Source organism: Grampus griseus (genome assembly GCF_964374135.1).
Source record: "Grampus griseus genome assembly, chromosome: 13".
NCBI lineage: Eukaryota > Metazoa > Chordata > Mammalia > Artiodactyla > Delphinidae > Grampus > Grampus griseus.
The window spans coordinates 55,653,380-55,675,741 of record NC_139007.1 but is presented as its reverse complement, the minus strand read 5'-3'; the positions used below and the strand labels follow the sequence as shown (position 1 = coordinate 55,675,741).

The following is a 22,362-nucleotide window of genomic DNA, read 5'->3' as shown; positions in this document are numbered from 1 at the left end:
TTAAATCTTTTTATGAAGATGCCAGTGTTCTACACTTTTTCAGAAGGAATTTTGAGATTCACTCTGCTCTGATTCTTAGGTGTATCTATTTGATTCTTGCTCTTTTCATTCACAGACATACACAGTGACTATGTTTTAAAGAATCTTTTGTATAATAAATATCATTATGTTTCTAGCCTGCTGAAGTAATTTCTGTAAGGTAACTCCAGAAAAGCCAATAATCAGTTAATACTTTCTCACAGTCTAGTGCCCAATAATCCAAATCCTAAGAATTTAAAGACTAAAATTTGATGAATACTTTTAAATTTATGCATAGTTTTGAGTAATGTGTGTGTGTATCTCTGCATAGTTTTAAGTAGTGTGTACGTGTGTTTAAATGAAAATGAGTTTTGAAGACTACACATTTTATTTTTCTTGTTCTTACATAATACCTAGTGAATCTCCAGTTTCAGATTAGACTACTAACATAACTTAGAAATGAAAATACGATTTTTGAGGTGTTTTATAAAAGATAAGAAAGGATCTAAAACTCCAAAAGAGATGACAACTTAGGATCCATAAAAGCAGCAGCAGGAACATATTCTAATTTCTAATTCTAAAACTAACATTGGAACTTGTGTTTGTCCTTGACAAACTTCTCCTTCTATAAAATGAGGATAATTATATTAACCTACTAAAAATTTCTGCTATGTAAATGAATGTGTTAACTCTCACAACGCACTAGATACTATTCAACCAATCTGAAGCATCTGGCACTCAAGATGCAGTTAAACAAAGAGCCTCGGGAAATGGCACAGCCCAGTGGTCAGATGAGAGGACCGTACAAGGCGAGACATAGTTAACATTGCACAAGGTGCCTTTCCCAAGTGCCAGGCACGAAATAGTTGCTCAGGTGTTCATCATTCAGAATTTGCACAGATGAACTTGCTATTTGTATTAGATTAGTCCTGTTACAGAAAGCGGGTGTTATGAGTAATAAACCACTAATAGACTACCCTCTATGATCTTTTTCTAAATGTCATGTGCCAAATAGGATAAAGCTCCCATATTAAAATTCACATTCAAGATGACTGGAAAAACACTATTTTTTATTCATATTATACATCTTTGGCAGGCAACCCCCTAGCTTTAACTCACTATGTAAGTTTAGATTATGTCTCAAAACTATCTTTAGATAGTAATTATCAGTGGCTTTTAATAAGAAGAAAGATTTAAGCAAAGTTTTGCCTTTCATATTTTCTACAAAGTTAAATTTGTTAGAATCATCTCTTCGAAAACCATATTGTATTCACAATCAGGGTACTATAGGAGAAAAGAAGGAAGGGAGAGAAGAAAGGAATGAGGGAGGAAAGGACGGAGAGAAGGAGAGAGATTAGAGAGAGAGAAAGAGGAAGGAGGGAGGAGGGAAGGGAGGAAGGGAGGGAGAGAAGCTATACAATTTTTTTCACTTAAGTTTGTTCTAAATGACAGAACTTAGGCCAAAATTGTGTTACTTTATTCCAAAGGTTACTACAAGACTTACAGAGACCCTTAAAGAAGTTACAAAAATCGAAACAGAGCGTAGAGTAAGTTTCTGATTGTAAAAATAGGTAACATTTCAAAGTCCATTTCATAAAAGAAGTCATCAGATCAATACATCATTGTGTCATTTTTAACAATAGTATCTAAACTTTAGCTCTGATACTGAAATGAATAATAAAAAAGAGAACTCCAAGGTACACACATATCCACGTGGGATTGTGGATAATTTTTGTTTTAACGTTTTTAGTTAAAAACACTCTAAGAAACCTATGAAATCTTTCTAAGAACACTGGGACAAAATAAAAGGATATGTAGAAATTCCTTGCGCTTGAGTAGTTTTGAGGTATTGATATTCTTTTAATCATGGAATGGAAGTGAGATGCCAACAGCAAAAAAAAGAAAAAGAAATTTTACAAAGACACATCTGAGCTTCCCAATGGTAAGATTGTTGAGGTGGAATACTCTGAAATGGAGTCACTTAAATATGCTCTATGAATAAAAGGTTTGGGGCAGGAGATGAATTTAAAATAATCCTACATTTGTACTACTGGTCTAGTCCAACGGATTAGAGTCTGCTTGAGATGAAAAATATTAATTATTATTTCATTCGTTCATTTAATTCTACTCAAAACTCTTCAATACCACCCATCTGACTTAGATTAAAAGGCAAAATCTTTACAATGATCTAGCCTCCCGTTACTTCTGTCCCTTCTAATTGTGCCTTAGACCTTTATAAGCCTGTTCCCTGTGCCCAGAGTACCCTTCAAGCTGATATCTGTATGAATCACTCCCACATCAGTTTCAAGTGTTTGCTCAAGTGTGACCTTCTCAATGAGGTCAACCTTTATCACTATTTAAAAATAGCAACCATCCTTCACTCCTAGAACTCCTGATTCCTCTTACCCTGCTGTATTTGTCCAGAATCCATCACCCTCTACATTCTACACAATATAGGTATTCATTATAATCCTTATTCATTATATATTCATCATATTTCTGTCTCGTCAACTAGAATATAAACTCCATAAGAGCAGGGATACGTGTGTGGAGTTTTTTTGTTTTGTTTTTGGCTCTCTTTTACTCACTGAACATATTCATTCATTAACCAATGAATGAATACACATAGGCCCAACCCCACCAATTTCCTGCTCAAATTCTGACCTTGGAACTCAGTCTTACCAATGGGTACAGCCCAGAATCTGTCTTCTTTCTGTCTGCCTGGCATACACTGAGCCTGGCATGAGTCTTGAGAACCGTGTGCCAATCTGATGCCATCTTTCTCTAACCTCTACCTTGTTTTCTCATTCACTGCAACTAGGCTTCTGCCTTAGGTCCCGCTTAGCTACACATTTCAGAGTTGTGACTCTACACAATCCTAAACCCCAATCTTCTAGATTAGAAACTAAACAATTTGGCCATTGACAACATTTTCTTCCTGATCTTTTCCACTGGGTCTCCAGGTGCTAAATAAGGACCTACTGCAAAATAGACAGATGACCTGGAGTCACCTTTTTTTTTTTTTTAATTATCCCCTTGGAAACTCTTCCAGACATGTTCTACCCACATGACAGAATCCTACTGGATAGCTAATGCTGACTGGACTCAAGTGTGCATTTGATACATCCTTTGGACTCTGCAACTTAGACAGCTAGCTGCCCCACAAATCTTGTTATGCATAGGCTAGGTTGAAGTTAGTTTTCCCTATTCTGAACCCCACTAGACCTCTATTCCTCCTCTTCCATTGTTGCCCACAACTGTAGTTCCATAATTCTAAAACAGATTATGAAAGAAGATATGAGACCTCATATAAAGTTTAAGTGAATTTCTTTTTATATTTCACTGCTAAATATATTTGGATTAAAAGAAAGAACAATGATTCAGTCTCAGAGGTCCACATTGAAAAGCCTAGCACATTAGTCACTGTCAATGAATAAGCAGTATTTATTAAATGTATGAATAGAAAAATAGTGGCAATGATCTGCTTTAGATAAATGGGAATGGAGAAAATACTGGGATGTGAAATCTACCAAAAAGTAAACTATTACAATATAATTGTAAGGTGTCAAAATTCCAAATACTACTTCAGAAATTCTTCTTATTTAAATAAATCCATCCCACAAAAAAACAAATTCATGTTTTTCTTACAGAAGTCATATCTGGGTAGAACTCTTGGGATATCTATTTGAGCTGTTAAATAATTATATCTGAAGAAGGTGAAGAGTGCAGTTATTACAGTGAGGTGACAGTTATCCCATCTCTCAGGAGCTACGGTAACTGAAGTGTACTAAGAAAGAATCGGCAGAGCAGGCACAGTTCTTTCATAATCCCTAGCAACTCTTGATACAGATTCAGTTCATCACTCTGCATGAAATCTTAGAAGAAAAATATTTTAGGAATAAGATATATCAGCAATTGGCATACATTGATATATCAGATTTTTGAAATATAATATACAATGTATGTCATTTTAAAAAATTCTAACACATCCATAATATAATAGTCGATGTTGAATATGTTCTTATTCTTAGCCATACATTTATCTATTATTAATAATTTTTACCAAACTAGTAGGCCAGTAGGTAGTGAACAAGCCAACAAGTTACATGTGTAGCAAAAGAAAATATCAAAAAAAAAAAATCAATTCCAGCTTTACTGCCACAATAAATCCCCTGAAAAGTTCTCTGGTAATTTATAAAGTGTTCTCACATTTTATAGCACGGGATGTTTTAGAACTGTGCAATTTATGGTGATGTGGAAGTTCCATATTAAATTTTTAAGTATTCTTGCCAAACATGAGTGAGGATCGTCTCAAACATGTTTTTATTTTAAATCCCAGAAGACATTTAAAAACACATTTATATTCACTTAATACTTTCTTGACATTTTTTAAGAATTCAGAAGTTCAAATACAAGTATGCATTCTGAAAACAATAGAATGTAATACTAGAATCTTGGACTTGAAAAAGGACTGGAGACTTGATGAGTCTTAACTTCCTCTCTGTAGAGGCATTCAGTCCTAAATCATCTCTGACAACCTGAACATCTGATCACTGCATGGACATTTCCAGAAGCTGGGTGCTCCAGCACAACCCAGATATTTCTGAAGAGCTCAGAATAGGGAAGGGAGAGGAGAGGGAAGAGGTTTCCTCCCATTTTATTTAACTCAAACATTCCTCTTTGTCACACTGTTCTATGGATCCAAGTTCAGGCTTTAGAAAGAATATTTTAGTCTCTCTTCCAAATAACAACCCTTCTAAAAATTCGAAGATATATCTTACGATTTCCTAAGTCTTTCTTTCTCCAAATTAAGTCTTTACTTGGAATAATTCTCCTCTGAAAATCTTTTCAGACTTCTAACCATTCTACTCTCCCTTCTCTGAATTTACATCCATTTGTCAGTGAAGCACCCAAATGCATATTAAACAAACAAACCTACCCGCTTCTGAGTTTTTTATAAAAGTGAGTTAATTTTTCTGTCACCATATCATACTATATGTTCATATTGAACTTGCTGCAATTCAGACTGCCTTTCTCATCCTGTCTTTGTACTCATTCCTGTACATATAAAGGAGAAAACAAATTTCCAGAAGACAGCAAAATGAAATTAACATCTGGATACAAATAATAAAACCAACTCCATGTAGGTTCTATTCATGGACCAGGCTATAGAGACATTTATAGATTCCTGAATCTGATATTCACCAGCTTAGCTACCTGAATCAATTTTGGACCACCTGCAGTTGTCATATGCTTGGATTTTATTTTCCATCAAGCCATTACCAAGACAAATGAACATAAGGAAACCTCTGTCACAGCCCTAAAAACTTCTTTCTGAATTGACCGTGATCCACCATGCAACAGTCTTTGGAAACTGTTTTCAATCACTGGCAGTTTACCTACTATTACATTTCCATTTCCACATATTATTTACACAGATGTGAGGAAAAGATTTTTTCTGCTGCCTTGCTGAAATACAGAACTATTTTGACTACATCGTTTTCCTATTTTGTCAATCTTCAATTTAGTTAAGGAATTTCCTTGGAATATCTTTCTTGCTGAGTCAATGCTATTCATACTACAATACAGTATGTTCTAGAAACTACACAAGATTTCAAATATTTTTTTTTAATTCTGATTAAGTTTCTAACTTAGTTACAACATCTGAAAAAGTCTGCTTCGTGTCAACATTCTTAGTAAACTGGCACCATGCTATAAGGGAAAACAGAACTCATTCTAAACAATTAATTTTTGGTCAGGAAGGTCAGTGCTAGTGTAACTGAAAAGAGAAAATTGATGACAGCCAAGAAAACACCTCTTCAATCAAACTCATATTCAATGATCTTCACTGAGAGCTTGCTTTAACAGAACGGCATTGAAAAGGAAACACGGCCTCAAAAATTAAATGGAAAGAAACTTTGGTACTATAAAAAGGGAACTTTACCATAAAGTTCCTTGTAAAGTTCCCTTTAGCATAAGGTAATACTAGAAGCGCTCTTAGTTGTTAAAAATTAAGTTATTATCATTTGCATGAACTTAAGAGACAGCTACTCCAAGCCCCAGGTTTTAAATTTGTCCAACAATAATAAATAATGGCTGGAGCTGAAATAATCTCACGTATATAAGGCATTTTAAAATTATAAAGCACTATACAAATTTAAGGCATTATGAAATATATTTTATGTAGACTTTTAATATTAACAGGTTTTAACCATTTATCCAGTCTCTAAACATATTGCAAATAATCTATAAAATACACAATAATTGATGTTAGAATGCAGAATATAGCAGTGTATAGTAGACTCTGTGCTATAGTTATTTTGCATAGAATTCCTTATTGTGTGTAATGTTCAAGTTATCTCTCAACAGAATGGCAGTATAAATTCTCCCTTCTGAATTCACTTCATCTTGTGCCTGGACCACAGAAGTCAGAGTTAATTTTACCTCAAATAAACCTGGGGAGGGGGGATGGGAAGGGAGAGAGAAATAAGAGAAAAGGGGAATGGGGAACACTCTATGGAAAACTGTCAGGAACCCACTTGATCCCTACTCGGCATGCTTTGAGCTTCTGCCCACTCCAAGTGAACAGAGGATTGGTGATCTTGGTCTCTTCACTCCCAGCTGCCTAACAGTATTAAAGTATTATGTATTGTTAAAACATATCACATAATTAAGTAAAGTTAATATTTAAAAGTAGTATTTTTAAAAACCAGCTGCCAAAGATATTCTCAAACTCACTCTCATAAATTCTATTAATTAAGCCACATTGACCCCATTTTACTTCTCAAAGAAGGAAAAGCAAAAATAGAAGAAAAAAGTTTATAGTGAACTTAAGGTCATTTTCATTCTAGGAATTTTAATCAAGAGGTTATTATTATAGCAAGGAGCTTAGAGTGCTTTTTCTACTCCTTTTAAAATAAAATAGTAATGTTAGACATGCCAGACTACAAGCAGAAAACCTATCAGAACTGTTAGACGTAGCTTTATCCCAGTTAACTAAAAGAGGGATAAGTATATTTCAAAATTTTGGCAGATTCAGCCTCATCAAAACTGTCAAAAGCACTAATCTCCAGATTTTGTACTCTTGGGGTAAATATTTTGATATTTGAAACCAAACCTTAAATATTTCTTAATTTTTTAAATTTGATACATGTTTTCTAACTTACAGAAAAGATTTCTGAAATTTTGTATTATAAATTATTTTTTAAACGCTGCACATATGCTTCTTTTAAAATTCATGATCATAAAGTAACCCTTCAAAGCCTCCCAAGAGTTCCAGAAATGATATGCATATAAACATTAAGGCGCTCTGAGGAGTATAATTTGAGTTACATTAAGTGCAGCTGTTTTCCGAAGTCCCGTGAAGGGTATATCTGGTCACGGTGGTCTTAATTAAAATACAAATGACATAGAGGTCTCATCTGTATTTAAGCAAGCGGAGACATTTCACTATAATAAAATAGGATACCTAAAATAGGATGTGGGTAAAGAAAAGGTGAGGCTGGAAGCAACACTGCCATGAAAGAAAAAATCCACATACTTAACGCCTTTACAAACCCCGTTCAAAGAGTTGGAAACAAAGTCCTTAAAAAAAAGATGTAACAGCTGCCCTCGCTTAAGTTCCAAGACGTACCACAGATTGGGAAAGCTCTCTATGTAGGGATGGAATCTAATTGGGAGAAACTTTTAAAAAACATTTAATTGGTTAAAAGTTTGCCTCTTGGAGAGATTTCGGAAATCAATTTGCAACATGTATAGTGATAGCAAGTCCTCTTAGAAACGAATGAAAGATGAAAAGCGTTTCGTGTTCTTTTGGGGGAGGTAGGCAGTTCCCCCTACACCGTGAACTCAGGGAGTTGAAAGTGAACTTGCAACAAACTTAGCCTTTCTTGCCCCAAAGCGCACTCCTCAAGGGCAAAAAGCAAGAAAGCGGTTCCTCGCCTGCAACTATGAGAAGAAGGGACCCGTGAGGGGCCGCGGGCCCTGGCAAAGGGTGTCAGCTGGAGCCCGTGCCTCGACTGTACCTCTTTGCTGATGCGCCGGTGGCTGCCGCCGCTGCTGCTGCTGCTGCTGCGGACGCTGCGCCTGGCCGCCCCCGAGGCCTCCGCTGAGCAGCAGGACCAAGAAGACCCCGGCGGCTCCAGGCATTGCGACGGCCCCGAGCAGATCCACTTCTTAGGAGCCGGAGTCGCTGCCGCCCGCTCCCCTGGTCAGAGCTTGTGAGCCGAATGAGCCGCAGCTGCTGGGTAAGGGAAGGAGACAGCCCCCGCCGGCCTCGACTCGTCCGGCGCCGGAGCGTGGGGGTAGAAAAAGGACACTCCCCCTCCCGCCCCCTTCCCGGGCCCTCGCCCCACGGACGTCCCGGCCCAGGCCCTTAAAGGGTCCTCCGTGAAAAAGGCCTTTCCTACGGCGGTCCTTCCCTCTGAGAAGGGATTGGCTTGATCTGTTAGCTGAACTTCCTTTAAGTTAAAGAAAGTAATTGATATGAGAGCAGTTTGTGATCTTTAAAATGCCTCCACATGGAAGGCATTACTTGTGGGAAATCTGCACAGCTAGGGTCTATACCGAAGCTCAGTAGATGCACCTCCTGAGAAAGGCCTGGCACAGCTGTGTGCGAGCACTGTGGATCCAGGTGATCCACGTTGGTGGTGAGACTATCCAAAGGCCCCGTTGACTGCGAAGTTACCAGGAGGCAGAAGGTGGTCCCCGGGATGCTGCAATTAGGCCAGGAGACTTACTGCTTGGTAGACTGCTGGCAAGGCAGCAAAGGGAGGACAAAATAAAACAAGCCCCCTTCATCCACTGCAATGTTTATGACCAATATAAAGGTAAAAATTAAGGTTTTCCGTTCAGTCAGGAAACATTTATTTAAAGAGGATAAAAGGTCTTTTCATTTGTTTCCCTTCAGACTCAAAATTTCATGTTTCCAGTCCCCATTCCTTCCCTTTAACTCAACAGAATTTCTGCAAGTTTTTCTAACACCCCATGTTCAGATGACAGTTCCTTACTAGTTTTTTGTTTCTTTGTGTGTTTGTTTTTTTATGGTCTGTGGTTCTCATAAGGTTTGGAACAGCTCCTTACTGGGGTTTTATGAGAGTTGCAGGATGTCTTTTGGTGTACTCAGCGACTAGGGGTACTACTGGCATCAGTATACAGTGAGGTCAGAGAGCTAGTTGTCCCACAATGGGTAGAACAGTCCCACACCATAAATTGTCCCCCATGCAGGTCTGAAAGGGCTGCTGCACATTCATGTAGGTAAAAACCCTTGCATTATATTTGAAGCCCAATGTAAGTCTGTTTTGCACTCAAGCAAAATTTTTTACACAGCTTTTATTTTCCTGGATGCATCTATTATGTAAATTGAGGAAAGAATATGTCTGTGTTTTTTAACCTTATCAAGATTTGTTTAACCATTTCAGAAAATCAAATAACTGATAACAGTTCTGCTCATGGTATTGACTACAGGACAATAACAATACCCCACCTGTCACATTGACGGTGACTCTGGGAATAGGTTCACACTACTGTTTCATTTTGCCTGCTAAGGTAGTTTTACCCAAGCATTTACACATTGAAATACATATTGTTTTATATAGGTAACTTTTTTCCCCTTTATTTTATACTTGATTTTACATTGATTTTTTTAAATATTATATTGAAGTTAGGTGATATTATCTATGGATTTCCTTTCACTAAAATAAAGGAGGTATTGTTCCTAATAGGATTGATTGAGACCCATTGGCCAAATGGTACTGAAGTGAATGAATATCCCTCAATGTTACCCATCTTTCCGAGTTTTATTAATATTAGTACTAAGAAACTTTAAAATCAACTTTTCTTTATTGTAGAAGCAAAATGGAAAACGGCCCACACCTTGAGAATAAGACTGTGATCTCTGCTGTCAACTTTACTTGTTTGATTCAACACAGGGAAAAAAATACAAAATTATTTAACCAAAATTAAGATACAAAAACAGTACTATTAGAGCTATAATTTTTTTCAAATAAACCTAATTGCGATACAATTTACACAAAATAAATGCATCCATTTGATATGTTTAAAAATGTAAACAACCGTTTGACAACTACTCAATTAATATAGCCTATTTCTATAATTCCCCCAAAGTTTTCTTTTCTGCCCTTTTGCAATAATTTCCCCAACCAGCATCCCTAGAAACAGGCAACCACTGATCTGATTTCTGTCACTATAGATTATTTTAGCTCTTCACAAATTTTATGTAAGTGGGATAATAAAATAATAATCTTTTGTGTCTGTTTTTTTCACTCAGTACAGTGTTCTGCAGGTATAGCCGTGTTGTTACTTTATGTCAGTAGTGTGTTCCTTTTCATTGCTGAATAGTATTCTATTGTATGGATATATCAAAATTTGTTTATACATTTACCTGTTGAAGTGCATTTGGACTGTTCCAGTTTTGAGCTATTAAATATAAAGCTGCTATGAATATTTGAATACAGTGTTTGTGTGGACATATGCTTATATTCCTCAATTCCTGAGAGTGATATTATCGGGAGTTTTGGTAGGTATATAATTGAAATTATGAAACTGTTTTACAGTATGACTGTATCATTTTAAATTCCTCCAGTAGTATATGAGAGTTCCAGATTATCTGCATTTTTGCCAACACCAATAATTAAAATTATTTAATTTTAGTGACTAGTATCTCACTGGCCTTGTCATGTGCATTTCTCTGGTAATGCTGAAAATGTTTTCAGGGCTTACTGGGCATTCCTATGACTTTCTTTTGTGAAATGTCTATTCAGATCTTTTGTTCATTTTTCTAATTGTTTAATTTGCCATACTATTATTAAGTGATAAGATTTAAATATAAATTCAAGAGGAAAGTCCTTTGTCAAATATACTTAATGTAGTGCATATTGTTCTCAGTATGTGGCTTGACTTTTCAATTTCTCGACTACTGTTGAAGGAGGTCATCGGGAGGACGTGACAGCCAGTTGGGCCGGGCAATTGGAGGCTCCTCTCCCCCTTCCCTCTCCTTGGAAAGTGCATTAATGCTGCCTGCCTTCCCTCCACTAGAAGCTGCCTCTAGGACACACCCTTGAAACAGTAATGTGTTGTTGAGATCATCTGGACGGTAGATGTGACTGAAGCCAGCTAAGGCCTCCATATAAACGTTGCGGGCTGGTATGGAGATCTATGCATCTTGCAGCTGCACAAGACAAGCCTCCCTTGCTTGTTAAATCTGCTTGTTAAACCTGCCACCTACAAATCCTCAGTGGTTTGCCTCTTCCATCTCCTCTTGCCCTCCATGCACTGGGGCCAGTTTGTGAGGCTACAACTGCTTTAGCAGAAGTAGTTAATTGTAAATTCCATTTATTAAGCCTTTTCATTTATGCTTAATAGTTTTTGTGTCCCATTTCAGAAATCTTTGCTTTCTCTATTTTTCCCTAGAAATTTTATAGTCTTGGGTTTATGATTTATTAGTGTTTGCTATGAAGTAAATGCCTTAGGTAAGGGCTTTTTTTTTTTTAATGCAGATATCCATTCATTTTAGTACTGTTTGTTGAGAGAATTATTATTTTCCCGTCTGATTACCTTGGCCCTTTTTTTAGAAGTCAATTGATCAAATGTGGGTCTAATTTTAGACTCTCTTTTCATATATCCAAATATATATATATGATAGTTTATGCCAATATCATAGTCTTTATTAGTGTAGCTTTATAGAAACCTCGAAGTTAAGTAATGTAAATCCTACAATTTTGTTTTACAAACAAAACTCTTTTGTCTATTCTAGGTCCTTTGCATTTCCATACAATTATTAAAGTCAGCTTGTCAATTTCCATCCCCAAAAAATAGTGTCATAGGGAGTTTGATGGCAGTTGGGTGGAATCTATAGCTAAATTTGGAAGGAAATTGACATTTTAGTAATACTGTGCTTTCCAATCCATGAATATAGCATGTTTCCATTTATTCACATCTTCAGTATTATAAGCAGTGCTTTTTAGTTTTCAATTTATGTCTTCAACATACTTCCTAAAATTCACCTCTAAATATTCATGTTTTTGGATGCTATCATAAGCAGTATTTTTAAATTTAATTTCATACTAATGGTAATACAAGTGATTTTGGTTATATACATTGGATCCAGCAAAATTGTTAAAATAACTTCAAGAAGCTTATACGTAGATGCCTTAGAATACCCCATGTACAGGATCTCCAAAATAAAAGCAATTTTCCTTCTTCCTTTTCAATCTGTAGGTCTTTTATATGTTTTCCTTGCCATATTGCCCTGGATGTGACCTCCAGTAAAAAGTTGAATAACGTGTTGAGAGTGTGTTTTTTGCCTTATTTCTGATCAGAGGGGAAAGCAGTCATTCATTCACCATTATGGTGATGGTTATTGGTTTTCAGTAGGTGCTTGTTATGAAATTGAAGGAAATTCCACTCTTCTACTGAAAGTTTTTGTGACAAAACAGTATTAAATTTGGGCAATGGTTTTCTGCATCTATTTAAATACACATATTTTTCTCTATTTGGTGAATTACAGTAACTGATTTTCAATGTTAATCAAACTCACAGTCCTGGCATAAACCCCAATTTGTCATGAGAGATTATCCCTATTGTATATATGTTGCTGGTTTCGATTTACTTGTATTTGATTAAGTATTTTTATGTCTGTGTTCATGAGGGTTATTAGTCTATAGTAATTTTTCTTGTAATATTTATATCTGGTTTTGGTATCAGAGTAATGCTGGCCTTATGTAATTAGTTGGAATATCGTCCTTCCTGAAAGAGTTTGTATAGAATTTATACAATTTCTTCCCTAAGTGTTTTATAGAACATACTAGTGAAACCATCTGAGTCCACACTTCTTTTTTTTTTGTTACAAATTCTATGTTTTATGTAGGTATAGAATGATTCAAATTTTCTGTTTTATCTTGAATCAGTTTTGATAATTTGTATCTTTTAAGTAATGTATCTATTTGGCTAAGTTGTCAAATTTATTGGCATAAATTATCTTAATATTTCTTTATTATCTTTTTAATGTCTATGGCATCTTTAGTAAATGACACCTTTTTCCCGATATTGGTAATTTGCGCCTCTATTTTTTTTAAAATAAATTTATTTATTTATTTTTGGCTGCATTGAGTCTTCACTGCTGCACGTGGGCTTTCTCTAGTTGTGGCAAGTGGGAGCTGCTCTTTGTTGCGGTGCGTGGGCTTATTTTGGTGGCTTCTCTTGTTGCAGAGCATGGGTTCTAGGCGGGTGGGCTTTAGTAATTGTGGCATGTGGGCTCAGTAGTTGTGGCTTGCAGGCTCTAGAGTGCAGGCTCAGTAGTTGTGACGCATGGGCTTAGTTGCTCCGCGGCATGTGGGATCTTTCCAGACCAGTGCTCAAGCCTGTGTCCCCTGCATCAGCAGGCGGATTCTTAACCACTGAGCCACCAGGGAAGTTCCTCCTCTATTTTTTTTATATCAGCCTTTTTTCATAGAGGCTTGTCAATTTTATTCATTCTTTCAAAGAATCAACTTTTGGTTTCAGTGATTTTTTTTTATTGCTTGTCAATTTTCTGTTTCATTCGTTTTCCCTTGTATCTTTAAATTTTCCTTCCTTCTATTTATTTTAGGTTTACTTCACTCTTCTTTTGAGCTTCTTATGGTGGAAACTTAGATCACTAATTATAGACCTTTCTTCTTATATAACTTATATCACTATTATAACTTTATATTAATATTTATTAAAAGACTCTTAAAGCCCTGAATTTTTCTCTAAGTAGAGCCTTAGCTACAAATAACAAATTTGGAATTTAAAATTTTTTTAATTCAATTCAAAATATTTTTTTAAATTTCTTTTGTGATTTCTTCTTTGACATGTGTGTTATTTCGAAGTGTGTTGTTGCTATGGTCTCAATGTTTGTATCTCCCCAAGATTTATATGTTGAAATTCTAATGCCTAATATGATGGTATTAGGAGGTGAGGCCCTTGGAATGTGATCAGGTCATGAGGATTGAGCCTCATGAATAGGATTGGTACCCTTATGAAATAGACTTGAGAGCTCCCTTGCCCCCCTTTCACCATGTGAGGACACAACAAAAAGACCTGGAAGCAGGTCCTCACCAGACACCAAATGTGCTGACACCTTGATCTTGTACTTCTCAGTCTCCAAAACTGTGAGAAATAAATGTCTGTTCTTTATAAGCTACCCAGTCTATGATATTTTGTTATAGCAGCTGAAATGGATTAAGACAGTTGTTAATATCCAATTTTTGTAGGTCTTTCTAGATATTTTATTGTCATTAATTTCTAGTTTCAGTCTGTTATTGTCAGAGATTATATTTAAATACTTTTAAATATATTGAGACTTGTTCTTAATTCTAGCACATTGTCTATCTTAATGAATGTTCCATATTCAATTGAAAACAATGGCATTCTGCTGTTCTGGGGTGGAAAGTTCTATAACGGTTAATTAGGTCAAACTGGTTGATAGTGGGTTTTTTTATACTTATTCATTTGCTTTTTGGTCTATCAATTACTAAGAGATAAATATTGAAATCTCCCACTGTAATTATTGATATTTCTATTTTACCTTTCCAGTCTTACATTATCTATTGCTTCATAACAAATTATGCCCACATTTGGAAGCTTAACATAATAAACATTTATTATCCCAAAGTTACTATGGATCAGGAATTCAGAACCATTTATTTGGTGGTTTTCTTCACTTGGGTGAAGAGAGGAAGGAGGAATCTACAATGCTATTTATGACCTAGTCGCAGAAATCACATACCATCTCTTTTGTCAAATTTTATTCATTAGAAGCAGGATAAGTATAGATCACACTCAAGGAATGGGGAATTAGCCTACACCTTTTGAAGAAAGAGTATCAAAAAATTTGTGGGTATGTTTTAAAACAACCACAATCCTGTAAGATTTTGCTTTCTGTAATAAGAAGCTCAGTGTATACACACTAGTATTGTTATGCCTTCCTCAAAATTTAATCTGTTATCACTATGAAATCTCTCTTTATCTCTATTAATATTTTTCATCCAAAATCCATTTTCTTATTATTCATATATCTACTCCATATTTCTGTTTTCTTTTTTTTCTACTCCATATTTCTGATAATTAATGTTTGCTTGGCATATTTTTTCCATCCTTTACTTTTCAATCTGAATCTTCATATATACAGAGTGTCTCTTACAGCCAATATATAATTGAATCTTGTTTTTTCATCTAGACTGATAACTACTGCCTTCTTATTGGAGTGTTTAGACCTACACTGTCTAATGCAGTAACCACTAACCACATATGGCTGTTTAAATTTAAACTTAAATAAATTAAAATAAAATAAATTAAAAATTCCGATCTTCACTCACCCTAGCCATAGTTCAAATGTTCACAAGCCACATGTGGACAATATAGGCTACATGTGGACAAGGAACATTTCTTTTACAACTGAAAGTTCTATCATGCAGTTCTTGTTTAGACACTTTACACTTAATATAATTATTGATATGATTGGGTTAAATATACCAGTTTTTATGTTTTCTATTTCCTCCATCTATTCTTTATTCTTTTTCTCTTTTTCTGCTTTCTTTTTGAATAATTATTTTTAGTATTCTATTTATATCTGCACTATTGTACTATTGTGTATATATGTGATATATACACATATATGTCTAGTACATATATACATTGATATAATAACACTATTATACATCATAATATACATTATTATAAATAATGGTCTACATATATGTACATATATTGTGTGTATATATAAATGGCATGCAATATACAACTTTTAGATGTTTCATTACATTCTAGATTGCATAATTTCTGATGACAAGTCTGTAATTATTCTTCTGTTTCTCTTTATTCAGGCTGATTTTAAGATTATTATATAATCCTTGGTTTGGTAAATTTTTTTATTATGTACCTTGATATGGATTTCTTTGATGTTTATACTGCTTAGGGATCATTGAGCTTCTTGGAACTGTGAGCTTAGAGTTTTCATAAAATTTAGGAAAATTTAAGTAATTTCTTCTATAATCTCTTATGTCCTTTCCCACCCCCACCCCTGTCTGCCTCTGCTTCTGAGATCAGTTCTCATTCTGTTCATTTTTTTTTAATTCTTTTTTCTCTTTGTGCTTCAGTTTGGTTACTTTCTATTGCTGTATCTATGTGTCTTTGTTTAGGCTGCTATAACAAATTATCATAGACTTGGTGGCTTATAAACAACAGAAATTTATTTCTCAGAGTTCTGGAGGCTAGGAAGTCCAAGATCAAGAGGCTGGCAGATTCAGTGTATGGTGACAGTTTATTTCCTGGTTCATAGACCACATGGCAGATGGGTAAGGGAGCTCTCTGGGGTCTCTCTTATAAGAGCACTAATCTCACTCATGAGGTCTCTACCCTCATGACCTAATCACCTCCCAAAGGCACCACCTCCAAATACCATCGCATTAGAGATTAGGTTTTATCACATGATTTTTGAAAGGACATAAACATTCAGTCTATAGCACTGTTACCTTTTCTTCTTCAGCATCTAATCTGCTTTCAAGCCCATTTACAGTACATTTTTTCTGTTTTATATTGCATTTTTTTAAGTAAACAAATTGTTAGTTTTAATTTTATGCTTCCCTTTTCTATTCTTCTTGTGTTCAAATTTAACTTTTAACTTTTTGAAAATATTTACAGTGGATGTTTTGAAGTTCTTATCTGCTTATTCAAACATCTCTGTTATTTCTGATTCTGTTTCTATCAACGTATTTTTTAACGTATTTTTTTTAACCATGGATCATATATTTCTGCTTCTTTGTGTGTCTAGTAATTATTGACTGACTGTTAAAGTGATGAAGTATTATAAATTCTATGTTGTTGAGTATCTGGACTTTGATTTCTTCCTTTGAAGAATAATGTTTTTTTGTTTTGTGGATTAAACGCTTCTTGGCCTTTTGGCTAAGATTAAGTGTTTTGTGGATCAGCATGATCCTTTCAGTGTTAGTTTTTAAGATTTTTTTTAGGGTATAAATACGGTAGCCTTCACTTTAGGTCTAGTTTAGCTCTCCTATTAATGCATCACTCCTCTAAGGTCAGTACAGGATTATAGAATTGTTAAGTAATATCTCTTCATTGTGGCTGGCTGGAAATGACATGTCTTCCAGTCTTGTATGTTCAACTACAACTCCCCTGTAATTCTTTGCATAGTTTCATAGAGTTTCAACTTTTGCTGGAGAAACTTGACATTCAGTCAAAAATACAAGGGGACCCGCAAATAGATTCATGGAGCTTTATCCCTCAAACTCACTCTTCTCCAGTACTCTGCTTTGCGAATTTAAGTTGCCTCCCCAAACTCTGATCTCTAGCTCTGCAATTCAGTGGGACTGCTATAGTTCATAAACTGTCTCCAGCAGAAAGTTGGTTCAATCACTGGCACTATCTAGTGTGTTTCTTTTTTCTCAAGACACAGATTTGCACTGCCTATTATCTAGTGTCTTAAAAGAGCATGTTTATATTTTCCCCAGTTGTTCACATTTTTCCCTAGTTGTTTATATATAGAAAATTCAGTACCTATTAGTCCCTCATGGCTAGGAGTAAATGTCTCGAAGTTACACTCTTTAAATAATTTTTTTTTAAAAAGACTAGATACAAATAATGATAATTCATCCTAATGATTTAAGAAATGTAATGAGCAGAACAATTTTGATGATCATAGCCTGAGACTATTTTATTACTCTTCATATTAATAATATGACCTTTGAAATGGCTCACAGTGTTTAAATTTTTTTTTCAAATTATACTTAACAGCTCCTCACAACCTGTACTTTAAGAAAACATGAGAAGATCAAGAACAGGAAAAATAATTGTGGTTAACCTAATTAACATTTCTTACAAATCTGTAAAATTATGTCAGACTATTTGTTGAATTTATCCATATGAAATAATGGGGAAGTCATAGCACTACTTATTAATAAGCTGAACACTTATTTACCAAAATATATTCTCTAAGTAACTAATCACAAAATATCAGATTGGCAATAAATGTGGGAACATTTTACCCTACAAAGTAGTATTGAAGGTCAGGAAATTAAAGAGTTGATTTACAAAGTAGGAATTTTTTTTTCAAAAAGAGTGTTTTATCTATATACAGTTGACCCTTGGATAATACAAGTTTGAACTGTGTGGGTCCGATTATGCATGGATTCTTTTTTTAATAGTAAATATGTACTACATGATCCACGGCTGGTTGAATCTGAGGATGCAGAACTGCAGATACAGAGGAACCATATATGTAAAGGAACCATGAATATGGAGGTTCAATTATAGGTTATACATGGATTTTCGACTGAATAGAGAGTTGACACCCCTAACCCCCACATTGTTCAAGGGCCAACTGTAATTTAAAAGACTAACTTAAAAAGAAAAATGTATAAGTAAAAACAGCATAGATCTGAAAGGAACAAAGTATAATTCAAGATAAAATTGTTAAAATACTCTGCAAACAAAAAAACATAGAAATACTATTTTATATTTTACTTCAAAGGAATTGATTAAATCATACCATTAAATTGTATGGAAATAAATTTAGTAGTAAAAAAAATCCCCTATATATTATAGGACAAATATGATATAGAAAACTATTAAAAATGAATTATATGGCCAATACACAATTTTAATGTCAAATATGTATGATTTTTAAATTATTTTTATTTAAAGAGGACGAGATATTAAAATGTAAATTTTTAGTGATTGCCACACAGAAACATATAATCTGCAGAAGAGATAATGGCATAAGACAAATCAACCCCACAGGCTAATCACAAAATACAATTATTTTATGTGTAATTTCTATAGCTCTATCTAGAAAAAGATAGTGTTTAACTGTTAAGATTCTAAAATATAGAAAAAGCTAACAATTGAAATTTTAAAATAGAAAAATAAAGGAAATGTATGGAAAAGAGAAAAAATAAAACTTAATCTATGAAAAAAATTAAGTCAAAAACATCTGTGAAGAAAGGATAAGGGTGGGATAGGGAGGGTGGGAGGGAGACGCAAGGGGGAGGAGATATGGGGATATATGTATATATATAGCTGATTCACTTTGTCATACAGCAGAAACTAACACACCATTGCAAAGCAATTATACTCCAATAAAGATGTTAAAAAAAAGGATAAAATCTATACAAATTCATGAGCTTTTTTAAATTCCAAAACTATAGAGAATCATGTTTTTTAAATGCATAATTTAAGACCAAATATGAATTTTAAGATTTTGACCTAGTACTACTGTACATTCAATTCTACTTAAAACCTCATTTAAAGTACATTAAAAGTACTTCTAATTTTAGTTTTTTGAGAAACCGCCATACTGTTTTTCACAGTGGCTGGACCAATCTACATTCCCACCAACAGTGTACAAGGGTTCCCTTTTCTCCACATCCTCGCCAACATTTGTAATTTGTGGTCTTTTTGTTGATAGCCATTCTGACAGGAGTGAAGTCACATCTCATTGTGGTTTTCATTTGCATCTCCCTGATGATTAGTGATGTTGAGCATCTTTTCATGTGCCTGTTTGTCTTCTGTATTTCCTCTTTGGAAAAAATGTCAGTTCTTCTGTTTATTCTTTTAATCAGGTTTGTTGTTTTTTTGTGTTTTTTTGATGTTGAGTTGTATGAGCTGTTTATATATGTTGGATATTAATCCCTTATTGGTCATGGCATTTGCAAATATTTTCTCCCATTCAGTAGGTTGTCTTTTTGTTTTGTTGATGGTTTCCTTTGCTGTGCAAAAGCTTTTAAGTTTAATGAAGTCCCGTTTGTTTATTTTTGTTTTTATTTCTGTTATTCTAGGAGATGGATCCAAAAATATATTGCTGTGATTTATATCAAAGAGTGTTCTGCCTATGTTTTCCTCGGGGAGTTTTATGGTATCCAGTCTTACATTTAGGTCTTTAATCCATTTTGAGTTTATTTTTGTATACGGTGCTCTAATGTTCTAATTTCATTCTTTTACATGTAGTTATCCAGTTTTCCCAGCACCACTTGTTGAAGAGACTGTCATTTCTCCATTGTATATTCTTGCCTCCTTTATTGTAGATTAATTGACCATAAGTGCATGGGTTTATTTCTGGGCTTTCTATCCTGTTCCATTGATCTAATTCTATTTTCATGCCAGCACCATACTGTTTTGATTATTGTTGCATTGTAGTATAGTCTGAAGTCAGAGAGCATGATTCCTCCAGCTATGTTCTTCTTTCTCAAGATTGTTTTGGCTATTCGGGGCCTTATTTCCATATAAATTTTAAATTATTTTTTTCTAGTTCTGTGAAAAATGCCATTGGTATTTTCACAGGGATTGCATTGAATCTGCATATTGCCTTGGGTCGTATGGTCATTTTAATAATACTTATTCTTCCAATCCAAGAACATGGTATATCTTTCCATCTGTTTGTGTTGTCTTCAATTTCTTTCATCAGTGTCTTATACTTTTCAGAGTACAAGTCTTTTGCCTCCTTAGGTACGTTTATTCCTGGGTTTTTATTCTTTTTGATGAAATGATAAATGGGATTGTTTCCTTCATTTCTCTACCATATGACCCAGTAATCCCACCACTGGGTATATATCCCCAAAAAAACAAAAACACTAATTCAAAAAGATACATACACCCCAATGTTCATAGCATCATTATTTACAATTGCCAAGATATGGAAGCAACCTAAGTGTCCATCAAGAGAAGAATGGATAAAGAAGATGCAGTGTGTGTGTATATATATATATATATATATATATATATATATATATATATATATATATAATAAAATACTACTCAGCCATAAAAAAGAAAAAAATTTGCCATTTGCAGCAACATGGATGGACTTGGAGGGCATTATGCTAAGTGAAATATGTCGTACAGAGAAAGACAAATACTGTATAATATCACTTACACGTGGAATCTAAAAAATACAATAAACTAGTGAATATAACAAAAAATGAAGCATACTCACAGATAAAGAGAACAAAATCGTGGTTCCCAGTTTGGGGTGGGGAGAAGGGGAAGTGGGAGGCACAAACTACTGGATATAAAATAGGCTACAAGCAGCTGCACAGCACAGGGAGATCAGCTCCATGCTTTGTGACCACCTAGAGGGATGGGATAGGGAGGGTGGGAAGGAGACGCAAGAGGGAGGGGATATAGGAATATATATATAGATATAGCTGATTCACTTTGTTATACAGCAGAAACTAACACAACATTGTAAAGCAATTATACTCGAACAGAGATGTTAAAAAAAAATAGGCTACAAGGACGTATTGTAAAACACAGAGGATAATAGCCAACATTTTCTAATAACTGTAAATGGAAAGTAACCTTTAAAAATTGTATAAAAAATTTTAAAAATTTTAAAAGATATACCAAACTCCAAAAAAAATACTGCTGTTTTCCTGTTAAAAAAATAGACTAGAAGTAATTTTACCACTTTTTATAGGCTGTGGAAATTGATGTCTATCTTGTACTTATGAAGATAAAGAAAGTTTTTAAACTGGGAAGTAACATGATCAGATCTCTGTTTTTGATAAACAATTCTATCAGTGTGGAGGGTTGATTAGAAGAGATGAGTAAGGAAAGTGGAATCAAATGACGACCCTAATAGAAAGCAATGTGTTCTTCATTCATTCATTCTTGTAATAAATCTTTATAAAGTGCCTCCTATGAGCTAGAAACTAGACATTGTGCCTACTACAGAAAACAAGATAGACAAGGCCCTACTATCATAGCACTTACATTCCAATGAAGAAACAAATAATTAGTAAAAAGTTTTAAATGTCATTACAATTTGTTATAACACTATGAAGGAAATAAACAGGGTGATATAACTGTAACTGTAAAGTGAAGACTCTTTAAAGAGGGTGTCAGGAGAGCCTCTCTGAGGATGTGACACTTAAGCTGAGACTTGACAGAGCACAGGACTCTGATGAATGCAGGGTCAGTAGGGAGAAGAGAAAATATTTTGGAGATGTTTGAGCAAGTGCATTAACAAGACGTGCTAACCAACCGGATATGGGGATGTAAGGATCATTCTAAAGTTTCAGGTTGGAGCAACTGGCTGTCTGGCAGTGTTAATACTGAGATAGGAAATACAGGAAGACTGCCAGGTGTGAGTTAGAAATGTTGAGGTAACTACCATTGGAGATATCCAGTTGGTTATTTTTAGTTCTTCTATCACATTTCACAGTCATCCCATGAACAGACCACACATTCAAGGGAATAGATTTCTCTATGAAGTCGAGGAGTGGGTGTGAAGGGAATAATTAGAAGACATAGCTAGTCTAGAAACAAATGTAAGGGTACAAAATAATTTAG

General features: G+C 34.7%; 1 protein-coding gene across 1 annotated transcript in view; it reads right to left on the bottom strand.

Annotated features, from left to right (window-relative positions):
- LAMA2 (laminin subunit alpha 2) overlaps positions 1–8,232 on the bottom strand; it is a 606,716-nt gene extending 598,484 nt beyond the window's left edge. The window contains exon 1 of the mRNA XM_082668794.1: positions 8,043–8,232. Within this exon, the coding sequence (XP_082524920.1) occupies positions 8,043–8,166 (124 nt within the window). The 5' untranslated portion in view covers positions 8,167–8,232. The remainder of the gene's footprint in view (positions 1–8,042) is intronic.
- Between the last annotated feature and the right edge of the window lie 14,130 nt (positions 8,233–22,362).